The 13,619-nt window shown below is 37.4% G+C and overlaps 1 protein-coding gene across 2 annotated transcripts in view; it reads left to right on the top strand.

The window, feature by feature from the left end:
• The window catches only part of NADK2 (NAD kinase 2, mitochondrial), a 31,207-nt gene extending 17,982 nt beyond the window's left edge, over positions 1–13,225 (top strand). The window contains exons 5-12 of one of the 2 annotated variants that reach the window (XM_071730367.1): positions 960–1,043; positions 2,328–2,464; positions 3,423–3,501; positions 5,593–5,688; positions 7,496–7,551; positions 7,635–7,688; positions 8,143–8,266; positions 10,619–13,225. In XM_071730367.1, the coding sequence (XP_071586468.1) occupies positions 960–1,043; positions 2,328–2,464; positions 3,423–3,501; positions 5,593–5,688; positions 7,496–7,551; positions 7,635–7,688; positions 8,143–8,266; positions 10,619–10,757 (769 nt within the window). In that variant the 3' untranslated portion in view covers positions 10,758–13,225. Of the gene's footprint in view, positions 1–959; positions 1,044–2,327; positions 2,465–3,422; positions 3,502–5,544; positions 5,689–7,495; positions 7,552–7,634; positions 7,689–8,142; positions 8,267–10,618 lie in introns of both variants that reach the window. The other variant, XM_071730366.1, reaches the window with a different exon arrangement.
• Positions 13,226–13,619: the final 394 nt, after the last annotated feature.

Below are 13,619 nucleotides of genomic sequence, written 5' to 3'. Positions count from 1 at the left end.
AAAGGACCTTAAAAAGCAACTAACTGTGCATCTGAACACAGAGAAAACTTGTTTCTTTATGAAGAAGGGGAATCCTATTGAAAAGCTGATAGGGTCTTGGACGAAGAAGTTCTTTCTGGTTTCTTCATGTAAACCGTATCGTGCTGCAGTCTTCTCAGCAAATTAATGACAGTTGTCTTATTATAAACTGTACACAATTTGCAGCCACCTAGCTGTAAAATTGATTTGGGCAGGTGGATGCATCTTATTAGTACTGTCCTGCTTGTATAACTTTCAAATGGATGGCAAGTAAAACTCAGAATTTGTAGAGGCTCTATCTGCTGAGATTTCCAAATTAATGTTTCTGCTTTTGCTACTACCAGTTTAATCTCAGTAAATAAAAAAATGGGGGCCAAAAGTTTAAATTCCTTCCATACTTCTCTTCCAAAATTTTCAAGTGCTATGAATAATTATTCTATGGTATCAACCCTGAACAGCAGGGCTCAGATACAAGTGCCTTCAAGTCATTGAATATTATCATCATGAAAGGGGAGAGGTTCTCAGTCTTCTGGTGTTGGTATGAGATTCTTTTGATCTTAGGCATGTTGCTTACCTGTCTTGTATCACTACTTGTGTGCAAATGGAGAAAGTTTTCTTTATAATTTGCAAGGTTTATTAAGCTTGAATTTATTGTCTAGAGCGGTAGTGACAGGAACTATAATAATACCTGCATACTCTGGCAGGATTACTAGCTGAACAGCCAGTTCTTAAGGGAAGTGTTATAGAAATATCCCACATCTCACAGGCATCCCAGGAGCTGAAAAAGATGTATTGTTGATGATGTGTTATCAGTGTAAGAATACTGTATGTTCATAAAGGTCAAATTGTAACTTTGCTTTATGTAACAAAAAGAGGTGTTTTTGTTTTTTAAAGGTACCAAATCTTAGTAGTAATTTTCAGTGTACTTCTTTTGCTACCAGATCAGAGGGTCACTTATGCTTGCCTGTGAGATACACACACTCGTTTCCTGAAGCACTACAGAAGCTTTATCGTGGTGAGTTCAGGTAGGATTCACTGATACTTGGTTTTCCAAAACATGGTCAAGAGTGAGATTGGAAATCAAAGAATAAAATTTGACTGACAGTTCCAGCAAAAAGGCTTTTGTTATGACCTTCAGTAATTGATTTTCACTTGAATTAAGGAGGAAGCAAGCTGAATTTTAAAGGACAGAATAGAGAAGACTTTTTCATTAAGTATTCACATTCACTATTAACATTCCAGAATACTTCAGAATGTTGTGCCAAAGAGAAATAAGTGATTCGCATGAAAGCATAGTACTGTTGGGTTTTGCTTATACTAATAGTATATTTAAGTTGCAGCTTGAAATATAACTGTGGTTGTGCATAGAAAAGTTCTGGAATGAGGTGAATACAGTCATCCACAGTGATTTTAAGCAACTGAAAAAAAAAAGGTTTTGATAGGTACTGCTAAATCAAGAGGCACTTTCATCATACATATTCTGAAACCTAGAAAAGAGAAGCTTTTATCTCTCCATCATGCTGTGTTGCTACTACAAGGCTGGTAGTGCTAATGCAGACAACCTCCTGTGGTAATCTAGCCCTTTCTAGTGTTTTGTTGGATGCCATGTTATATTTTTGTTGCTGACACTCCTCTTGCTGCTCATTATTTACCTGAAGCCTCACTAGAGTGAAACACAGTATCTCCCTGGTTGTTTTTCCAGAATAATAGGAACTGATATTCCTTAGCAAGGACCTGAGCAGGTGTTGCATAGAGTTCTGGCAGTTCTTACCTTGATGTGGCCGTAGGGAGATGTTAAGTGGGTAACTGGATCAGCCCATCTGGAAGAGCTAATGGGGGCTCAGAGTTGCATAAGGATGGTGAGGTACCAGCAACTGGAAAAAAAGGAATTGTCTTGTTTTCTTATCCTTGAAGTGTCAGCCGCTTTAGTGCAACAATCTGTTTCAGCATTTGCCTTTGATTTGTCAAGGACAAGTTACATCAGATTACTATGTTTACTTTTTTGATGGTCAGTGATATGGCAGGATCTCCTGGTAGTGGTACAATAAAGGTATGGTCCTATTTTCTAATTTTACATAGGGTCTTGACATGTTCTAGCATGAGTTTTGTAAGGAGAGTGGCATAATGGTACTTACTGCTCCCTGACTGCTTGACTACCTAAAGCCCTGCATGGAATGTAAGGACAGATTTCCTTACACTAGGGAAATGTAAAATGAGGGTCTGTGAGGATGACAGTGAGGACTCTCTGATCCTATCTAATTCTGTAACAAATATTTCAGCTTCTGATACCAATTTCTTTCTCCTCTAAGGTGGCAGTGGCGGCAAAGAATCCGACTATATCTTGAAGGAACTGGTATTAACCCAACCCCTGTAGATTTACATGAACAGCAGCTAAGCCAGGAGCAACACAGAAGGGCTCACATAAATGAAAGACTCCCAGATCAAAGTAGGTTAAAATCTTACAAGAGTATTATCATTTTGCTATGACTAATTGGAATAGGAGATAAAGATTTGTAAAAGTTGAAGTATGTGAAGCCTGGGTGCTGTATTTGAGAGGCAGGGAGAGATGTCATTAGCTGAAGACACAGATTAAGGTCTTTATAGAAGATAGTATTTTTTGTTTCTATATGTTTATTTTGGACTGTACACTTATAACCAGTTTTCAGTGTTAACAGTTATTTTAGATATTTTTAAGTAGTATTGTCTGCTGGCAAAACACCTGAGCTTTTTAAAATGCTCTTGGAGTTACTATAAACACTTGGGGAATATCTTCCCATGCTTTAGCTGCTCTGCAGAAAAAGTGTATTTATGTGTGTGTGCACGCAAATGCTCTTAACTTTTGCAGAATCTGAGGTAGGTTACTGCACAAATGAAAAAGCTCGTCACAGACTGCCAGTAAGCAAATGAGAAGTCGTAAGTAAGGGTCTCTCTAAGTATTTTTCAGTCATCAGGCACCTTTGACTGTTTTCTTTGTGGTGGATTGAAGATGCATGATTAACCTTAACTTAGGTCTTACACTGCATGTCCTCACTGAAAAGTCCTTAGTCACCATGAACAACTTGTTAATCCCCCTTAATTATCCTGTGGTAAAAAGTCTTAATTCTTTGAACTAGGCTGCAAGTATGACTGACAGAAAAGAAGACTTAATTCAGTCTTTCAGATTGCCTATGAGTTTTCAGGGAATGCAGTCTGATTATAAGTCTCGTTGGCTTATTGGCCTTCGTTCAAATATTTGAAGTCTTCAGTAAAGGACAGTGGTTGGCCTTGAGTCCTTGAAGAAACTGGAGCACTAGGTCTAGAACTGAAACCCAGGAAGCAATGTGTTTTCTCTAGTGAGTTGTGAATTGTCTTTGAAAATACAGGGATTAGGGTAATGATTCAAAACTTATTTTAAATATCTACAGGATCTGACATTTCTGGTCCACATCTTCTGCCAGTGAGAGCACTCAATGAAGTCTTTATTGGGGAATCTCTTTCGTCCAGGTATGTTCAGCTATTTGTTGTTGCAGCAAGGCACAGTTGACTGAATTTCTTTTTACAATATTGCAATGGACAAATAGTGATGGGATGCCTTTGCTGTCAAATTTTAGTTCTGGTCTATGAACATATAACACTGATTGTATTGTTGCTGATTACAAAGTGTATTTCCAGATGGCTAAGTGTGGTGAAGTTAATTTCTTGTTAGTTTTCAACCTTCCTATCTGGTCATTCTTTTATCTTTCCTGATTCCTGGTTGTTTTCAAATGCCTTCACTTACAGTGGATGGAAGGTTTAAGATTTGCTTGTTTTAAGAAATGAATTTGTATCAAATGCTGGCACTGCATTATCTGACTGTCCTTTCTGTCCTGAAGATAAATGCATTTCTGCTAGTCAAATGATAAGATGGAGAATGTGACTTGGGTGGGATAGAAATTAAAGCATGATCCTTGGTCAGGACTTAGCCAAACTTTTACTTGTGTTTTTATATCCCTTTTCCTTTATTCTGTATCTTTAAAAACAAAACAAAAAAACCCAAAGAGCTTCAGGGTGTAACATCTTGTGTTTGTACAGTGCCTAGGACACTGTGCTGCTGGAAACAGTATAAATGTTCCGTGAGTGCTTTGTCTTCCACTTGGACTGAAGCCTCAGACTAGCAGAAGGAATTAGTCTCAGAGAGATTAAAGTGTTGCTCTTTAGTAAATCAAACCTATTGTTATCAAGACTCTAAAAAGTTTTGTTAACATGAGTGATAGAGGAACACAAAACTGCTTTCCAGCATTTTATAATTGCCCTCTACTGAGTGTCACTGTGATTACAGTATATTTGGGGAACACTGAGAAACACAATGTCTGTAGGAGCAAATCTGTAATAATAAATATTGTGTTAATAGCACCTTACACCTGAAGACTCAAATAATGATGAGTCTGCTGTATAGTAAGAAAAAATGAAGCTACGTTCTTCTACCCAGGTCTTACTCTGTGTGTCAGTTAAGAAAACAAGGAAACTGAAGGAAAAAACCCAATATTTTTCATACCAGCTTGCAAAATTATCTAAAACTGAAGCAAGATGTCCACCTGTGTTAATTTGCCTCTATTTCTGTCATCTTCCCATATTCCCAAGAGTGAATGCACAAAATGCCTTTAGTGACTAAGAGTATAAACTGACATTCAAGAGGTGTGTTCCTAGTTGATCCATCCTGAAACCTCCCTCACTCAGAACAGATCAGTTGGCTGCTTATACTAGGAAAGGTGAAACTCAGTCATGCTGAACACAGTGGATGTGTTTTTCTAAGAGGGTATTCATTAATATGAACATTATATCATACCACTTGAAGATAATACACTGTTTGAATTAGGCACTATGGATATCAACAGCTTCAGTTCATAAATATAACTTTGTATGTTCTGAAGCTTACAAAGAGACTGTTTGCTCTCTCAGGTCCTAACATTAAGAATCACTGATGCATGAGCAATACTATGCAGAATGATGACAGTGCCTGAAGACTTAATACATTTGAGTTTTAGGAAGAATTTGCCTTGGAGAGAAATGTAAGCCTGCTGACTGTTGTAAAACTATAACTGTGAAGAATCATTCTGGATTTGTAATTTCCAAAGTGATGAAGAATTCAGTTTGAAGCCATGCTATTTCTGTCTGGCACTGGAATGCCTTAGTTCTTAGTGTTTCCTGATGTAATTTTATGAAGCCAAATCACAGCATATCCAGAGTTATTCAGTAGTTCAACAATTAGGCAAGGAAGGTAGTGGATTTGTAGTTTCATTTGTAAGTCTAGCAAACCCCGCTTTTATATGAAACTATTCCCAGATGAACAACACAGTTCTCTGTGCATAATTTAATATGAAAAGTTGCTACAGAAAAACTGCCTAAGAGCTCATGCTGCAAATCAGTTTTGTTCATTACAAAACCTGCTATAACAGTGAATCAATAGTGTCTGCCAAATTGGAAACACTGTGCAAAGCCTGTGAAATCAACATCCAGATTTGATTTTCTTAATGTGCCTGATAAGGCTGTGTGTTCTGTCTTATTCAGGGAGAACTTTAAGTCCTGCAAACCCAGTTTTAAATTCTCGCTCCATAGGGCCTCGTATTATGAGATATCAGTTGATGATGGTCCTTGGGAAAAACAGAAGAGTTCAGGGCTAAATGTGTGTACTGGAACAGGATCAAAAGCCTGGTAAGTACATGTTGCTGCTTTGATATAAAATATCCTTTCAGATAAGCTAGATAGACCTCTTGCTTAAGCATTTTGGCTGTACTGAGGCTTTCTTGAGCTATGAGTAAGTTGCCGCATGTAAATTGTGTCCAAAACCTCTCACTGTCAGTATGGTTCAGAGGTGTCTTTGTGTGTATGAGAAGAGCAGAGCATTTCTTACTTGAAGGTATGGACAGCAGATTTGAAAGGGTGAGAAGCTGAGATGGTGAGACAGAAGTTTACCTTAAGTGTAACTTTGGTGAAAGAGGTTGTATACTGCATGGGGAGATGAGTAGTCAGGGGTGGCAAGGGAAAAAGATTATGCCCTGAGCTGCAAAGCATATTGAGGGGATCTCTGAACTACTCTTATTGGCTAAAGTTAAAATGCTTAGATGAAGTGGCTTAGAAAATTTTCAAAAATCTAAGCAGTAAAAAGAATGGAAAAACTCATGCTTGGAGACAGTGTTAAGTGTTCTCTGGGACATCCACTGTCCATTCTCCCTCAAGCTTCTTGCCTCTTTCCAGCTTAATTGAAAGGGCACAGTCTTATTGCCAAGATATTCCCTTAAATAAAGACAGGCATATATATAAGCAGAGCTGTGCTAGCTTAGTCAAAGGGGTTAATTGTCTTGACTTAAGTTTAAACAAGATGCAGTATTGCATGAATTTCTAACCAATTTAGCTTTGAGATGTGAGAGATGGGTGCAGTGAGAGCCTCTTTCACTTGTAAATCTGGCTGTGTTTATAGTTGAAAGTTGTACAACAGGCCCAGGATTTATGTGGCAGGCCAAGATGAACCTAAACTGAAGCTTTTATTGAAATTCAGAAATGCATATTCATGCCATAACCATGGTTACTGATTTTTACTCTTCATTGTAATTCAGAATTTTGTATTCAGTCAGCATAACTTAGTCCTGGAGGCTGCCAAGGATGGAATTGGCAGACTGCTAGGGGAACTTGCTTAGTGTTTAGTACCTTGGGAATGTACAGTCTTAGTTCAAAGTTGTTAGGCATTTCATTTGCTTATACCCTCTGTACTGAAGAACCCCAGAACCAGGGACCAAACTCTAGGGTTGCCAATTTCCATTGCCATAATCACTGTTAACTGCTGGACTTGTCTGAGCAGAGGCTAGGCCTCTGTGGAGTTACCTTTTTTACCCTTGGTTTGGGCCTTCCTGGCATCTCAGACCTCAGACAGAGGCTTTGAAATGTCCAGGTTCTTCCTTCAGTTGCCAAAACTTGCATAAAAAGATACCTAGTGGAGAGAGAACAATTTCAATCTGTGCAGTTCTTGTGTATATAGCCCACACCTAAGGGTATACATAAAAAGACCTAATATTTGTAAAGATGTGTTGGGTACTACAAGTGAGACTGAAAAGAAGGAATTAATTAGTAAGGAGTGGATAGAAGTGATAAGAATGCACTCAATCTGTAGATCTCATGGTTTTTTTGTTTTGTTTGGTTTTTTGGTTTTTTTTAACGGAGATTTAAATCTGCAGTTATTGGGGCTTTAAGACAGGAGGATTACTATAGAAAAACTACATGCTTTGTATCATTCTTATCTTTCTTGAGGACTAATATATACAAAGCTGCCCTACAGGCAGATATCAAACCGAGAGTTAATTTAAGGCATTTTTTGAAGAAACTGATACCAGCTCATACTTATTAGTAGTCTTTGGTTTTCTTCCTGATGTTGAACGTAGTTCTTCATCTGTACACAATATTTTTTGTGTTGTTTTTTTCCCAACTTGTGTTGCTTAGCAAACAAGACTTCTACTTCTCTGTCTAGGTCCTATAACATTAACAAGTTAGCACACCAAGCTGTTGAAGAGATCCTTAAGATTGGTGAGTTAACAATGTGGCATTAGTTGCCAAGTTTATATAAAGATACACCTATCTAATTGAGGCTCTTTCTCTTGGCTCAACAGCTAAAAAGCATGGAAGTTTGAATGTGCCTTTGAACATGGAACTAGTACAGAAAGGTTAGTGAAAAAGGCAAGATGTCTTTAAGGTATCTCAACTTTGACCAGTTCATTTTGTCTGTACTCTTGATATGCTGCACTGCTTTAAATATTTTAGTGTTCTTGCAATATTACTCTTTCTTGCAAACGTTATTTAGGCACATTTGGTGAAAAATGTCTGGCTTGATATGAAAGTGCTTACTTACACTTTAGTATGTGTAAATCTCCAGCACAATGTCAGTTTTCCTGAGATTTGAGACATTTAATCACCTGAACAAAGCTGATGTTTATCATGCAATAGAACTGAAAGGAGTCTTCTGTATAATTTATTTTTTTGCTGGTAGAGGCTATTAAACATGTGTCAAGACTCAGTATTCCGTCTTGGTAGGGAAGGTGCTCCTTCCTGGAGAAATGCGTGTTTTGAAATTAACTGACTTTATATGGAAAAACTAATGGCTGATTTCTCTATTTATAGTAACAAATGATTACAATGAATCCCTGCTCTACAGTCCAGAAGAACCAAAGATGTTTTTCAGTGTTCGAGAACCTATTGTAAACAGAGTTTTCTCAAGTAGCCGGCAGCGTGGCTTCTCTTCAAAGTGAGTGTTGTCTGTAGCAGTGCCTGAAAGTTACGTCATTCTCTGTATTCTGTCAAAGTAGGGGTAATCCAGTTTACCTTGAAGTGTTTCAACATAGTTTGTGTTTTGAGGAGCAGCTTGAGTATTGTTCTGTTAGCAACAGGAAGAAAACATTTCTAAATTGTGTTAATGTTTGATACATGCACAGTCTTACAGAATGAAAGAATCTCGCTATGCCTGGCTTTGGGTTTGTGCCATCTCCTTCAGTAGGAGACACAGACAATGACAAACTGGAGTGAATTCAGGAGAGGGCCACTGAGATGCTTAGTGGGCCAAAATAACATGGTGTATTAAGGACACATTCAAACAGTGCCTTTTTCCAGCCTGAAGGAAACAAGACTAAGCTGGGAGAATGCAGTTGCTGTCTTCATCTACTGGTGTATGGCTACAGAGGAGACAGTTAAACTCTTTCAGAGTAGAATATGAGGCATCAGCCAGGATTTGTAGGAAGGGGCTATCAAGCACTGGAACAGGTGCCCAAGGAAGTGGTTCAGTCACCATCCCTGGAGGTATTTGAAGCACATGTAGACATCATGCTTACGGACAAGAATTAGAGGTGGACTTCATCGTATTAGGTTAATGTTTAGGCTCTGTGCCCTTAAAAGTCTTTTCCGACCTAAATTCTGTGATTCTTCTGGAGCTTGCCACAATTAAATATAAATACACGCAGCTGTTACGTGTTTATAACTATCTGGAAAACAATACAATATTTCATCATTAGTTAAATGTTAATCTTCTATATCCAAACAAATGCCTAAAGGAGCTCTGACACAAAGGAGACCCAAATTCTGCGCCTTCTGTGCCACATCGGTTTTACAACAACATTTATGATCTGGTAATAAATGACATCTCTGGGTATTAAATATTACAGTATTAGATGCCATTAGAGTATGTGTTGTCATTAATGTCTTTAAACATTTACTGCTTATCTGTTTGGTTCTGGGAGTTCTCAAGGGTAAATAAATATTAAAGGAGAGGTTAAAATAGGAGCAAATAACTGCATTTTCATCCATTGGTTTCTACAGGACTAAGTTTCATCTCGTGTAGAGTCCTCAGTGTGGTATATTTTACAATACCTACAGTGGAGCTATAAATGATGGCGTAACTAGCTGCATTTTTCCCTAAGTAGAATTTGCTGCCTGTCACAGTTGATCTTTAGCTCTTGATCCTAGACATCTCCTCATTTGCTGTTCTTTTTTTGACATAGTAGCTGCCCAGAGTGAAATGGGGGAATGGAACATGCTTCCACATTCTGCAATGTCCAGAACTCGCTGTGTTTTAAGGGTTCACAGGCCATTTAAACTGTGCTATGGCTGTGCTTCCAAGCTTTTAGTTTGTGAAACATGTTTCTCCCTGAAAATTTAAGTCACTGGAAAATTGCTGCTTCAGTTGCGATGAGAACTTTGTGTAGACCAAGGCTGACATCAGAAACAATCGCACACATCCACATGCAACTGCACATTCAGCTGTTCTGGCATAGCTATTGGTTTACACTTAGCAATATGAATAAAGTTTAATTTGTAGTGTTCTCAATTTCTACACATGCTAAAGGATAAATTCCAATGGTTGAGTTAATTTTCCTGTTAAAGGTAAATGAAGAGGAAGACAGCTTAGTTAGCTTATGTCTTGCCTAGCTCTAAAAGAGCTGCCTTAAATTTTACAAGCTTAGACTTCATAGCTCAATGATATTAACAGTAATATCCACAGTAATATGCTGCCACACTTATTTAGGATGTTGTCTGGCAAGGATTCCAACCTTCAACTTTGCATTTGAAGTTACTTCTCTTTATGAATCATTCATGTAACAAAATAGACTGCATTAATATTCAGTTATTCTAATCTGCAGCATTGTAAGTTGAACCTGCATCTTCCACTTAACATGAACAACATACATTAGAATCATGAATTAACTGAAAACATTTCTATGAAAGGTTAAGTAAATCACTACTAAATAGGATCATCCGTAGCTTTTTATAAGAAATATACCCTAACTGCCGCTTTTGGTATCAAGGACTGTTGTCAGATTCCTGGAGCAATAGTTTCAAATTGTACAAGTTGTCCAGTCCTCTCTGGACTCTGCTGTGTATGTACAAAATACTGATAGGCTGGGGGAGTGGAGTGCCTAGTAGTAGCATGCTGAATTATTCTTTAAATGCCTCAGCATTATTAAGCATTTACTGACATGTTTGAAGGAATGTCCCAAGAACCAGTTTTGTTGTTCAGGTAAGTGCTTATGTGAAATACTCAGGGGTTTTCTTACTCTATTTTGTAAAAAAAAAAATTTTTTTTTTTTTTTTTTTTTTTTTTTTGCAGAGTCTGTGTCCGTTCCCGTTGCTGGGATGCATGTATGGTTGTAGATGGAGGAACATCTTTCGAATTCAATGATGGGGCAATAGCTTCAATAATGATTGATAGAGAGGATGCACTGTGCACTGTTCTGCTGGAAGAATAAAGGATCCTCGTGTCTTCTGCTAAACAATGCTGGAGCCAGAGAGGGAACTCCTGGACACAGACAGAACATAACAATGCTTCATGATGTTGGAAGTTGGCCTTTTAGGATGCAAAACCATTTGGAGGAAGCTTGAGATGCTATTTCATTCCTTGGGGTTGGGGAAACCTTAGCCTGATGTTTAAGCTCTTTTTGTGTCTGCTGTAAAACAACATATATCTGAAGTCTTAGCTCTAACTTCAGTGAAAATTGACATTTTAACATCCAAGGCAAACATTAAAGAGCATCTTTTTAAACACAGGTAGATGGGTTCAAGTATTAAGTCAGTAGAATTAAATATTCAGATGTACAGTTTTTTGTAACAGTCTGGGACTGATGAAACTAAATACCTTCATACATACACTTTTGTAAAGAAGCTGACTGTCAATGTAGCAATCTGATGCAAGAATATATAGATTTTGGTAAATCCTGATTATGTAATAGAAATTGAAATATAAACCTTTTATATGCTTTTGAAAAATTTTACAACTTTGTAGTTTCATACAACTTGTGAAACTTGGTGGTTTTGGTTTTTTTTCCTCTTCCAATATTTTTTCTACTTTGTAGATTTACATGAAAAGTAAAAGTTTGGTTTAATCACATCTTGGATGAGGAAGCTCTTACCTTTTCTCTTAGGCTAGAGAGGGACTTGAAACCCAAGAGTTTTCTTGAGTCCTTTAGTAGGAATACACAAACTACAGGGAACATGTTGACATAAGATATATTCCTTCACTGAATGGATTAGCTGGCTAGTGGGTGTTAAGTCACAGTTGTGTATTTACATTACTATCACTAAGAATGATATTTGGCCTTATTAAGTTGAATAGTTTGGAATTTTAGGTTCTGAGTTTCTTTATAGATGTGCTAGGTGCTTAGTTGGGGCACAATTAAATACCTGTGTGTCCTCCAGTTTTTCACATTTAAATTTCGATAAATTCAAATTTCCAATCCTATGCTGAATTCTACTGATATTTAGTTTGCAACAAATCAATTTTAATTTTACATACCTCTGATCATGTGTTAGGTAAGTGAGAAAAAACTAATTCTAGAAGTGAATTTTTGCATAATGCTTTGGAGAAACTGTGAACTATGGCTGCCTTTGAAAGTCTCTGCAAATTGCATAGATGAGGGCAGAATGTGACAAAATGATGATTCCTACAGAAGGAACTCTTCTGCTATCTGACTTGAAACAAATATGTTTGTTCTGTCTACTACAGATCGATTTCCAAAAGTGTGTTTTGTTCAAACCACTTTTGAATGAGGAGACTTGTGCAACGTAAGTTCTCAGGTCAAATGTAGATGTTCTTCAGTATGGCGTCAGTTTATTGCCAATCAGAAAATGCAAACTGATCTTTATAGGTGGATTAAGGGGATAAAGGATTTTTTCCTTGTACTACTTAAGTATTTGTATTCACTCTAAACCAGAATTTAGAGGAAACTGATTTGACCAGACCATTCAGTCTTAAGAAAATGTGATACTGGTGGTTTTTTGAACAAGATATCAGTGTTTGTGTATGCAGACCAAATGGGGATAATCAAGTAGCCAAATACTCATTCAAAATCTGCTAAGTTTAGGAAATAAAAAAAAAAGCTCCTAGTGCCCAAAATAATTTGTAAAACTGGTCTAAATTTAAAGATGCAAGACTAATCTTTCTTTGAAAAGCTGGCTGCTGACTAAGGTGCTTTAGTTATTTCTGATCCACCTGTAAGCAGTTAAGGGTGCTTTAAATGCCTCTGTCTAGTGCACTAGTCAAAATGCTATTAAGATTTAAAAAAAAAACAACAAAACAAACCACAAACCAAACAGCCCACCAGTGGCATTAACACTAATTTATGACTGAAGCCTGTCATTCCTTATTGCAAATGCTGAGACTAAAAAACAGTGTCTTCAAGGTCCTAGAGAGCCAAAGTATGATCTTGGTTTATGGCCCTGGTTTAGGGCTCAGTAAGAAATTTCAGTATAACTCCTACCTTACTTAGCAAAATGGAAACCTGGCCTACTCATGAGTGGCCTCTACTGGTTTTGTCTATATTTTATTGCACTTCTGTTGAAGCATTTGCTGGTGAATGCTTGATGCTAACAAGGATGATTCAGAGATTTATAATAAACAATAAGCAGCTACCTTTTTTATGGAAGAATTGTAGAATCCTTTTTAAGGATCCTTTATTATAAAGGATTGCAGTACAGACAACTTACCTGGTAGTCAGTATTCTCTGACAGGACTGAGTATTGGTTTAACACTGATTTAATCTGCCTGGACTGGCAGTGAACTCTGCACATCACCTACCTGCTGAATCAAATCCATGATCTTTTCATTTAGTGCCAGTCCACACTGTGTTCTGCTAAGTAAGACCTGTCATTCTTTGCTTTTTTTAAAAAGTGGTGTTTTTACATTATGTAATAAAAATTAAAAACTTAGTAGATACAAGAAGCTGTCCTGTGCCTTACTTCAACTTGCAGAAGTGCTTCATGTGCTTAGATTCTTCTGACACTGTGCAGTTAGTTTTAAATAAGGGTTCTAAGCCTTCATGCTTTAGGTAAAATGCAGCTTTTGATACAGATTGGTGCTACCACGTGATTTTTTTTATTCAGGTGCACCTTGCCCAGAAGATTTCCATTGTGCTACAGCTGCCATCATAACCAATAAACCTACAAGAGAAATGTCTTCTTCCAACATTGAACCCTGTACTTAAAAATACAACAGTCCAGGACTGTTTCTTCTAACAAAAGCCATACTGCTACAATTCTGTCAGGATTTTTAAGCATCGTCTTTTAGATGTTGAATGTATTTGTGGTAACTCTTCGCCATGGTTTACACATAGCTT

This window comes from Heliangelus exortis, chromosome Z (genome assembly GCF_036169615.1).
Source record: "Heliangelus exortis chromosome Z, bHelExo1.hap1, whole genome shotgun sequence".
Lineage (NCBI taxonomy): Eukaryota > Metazoa > Chordata > Aves > Apodiformes > Trochilidae > Heliangelus > Heliangelus exortis.
Note: the sequence above shows the minus strand (reverse complement) of the source record. Positions and strands in the feature narration are given on the sequence as shown.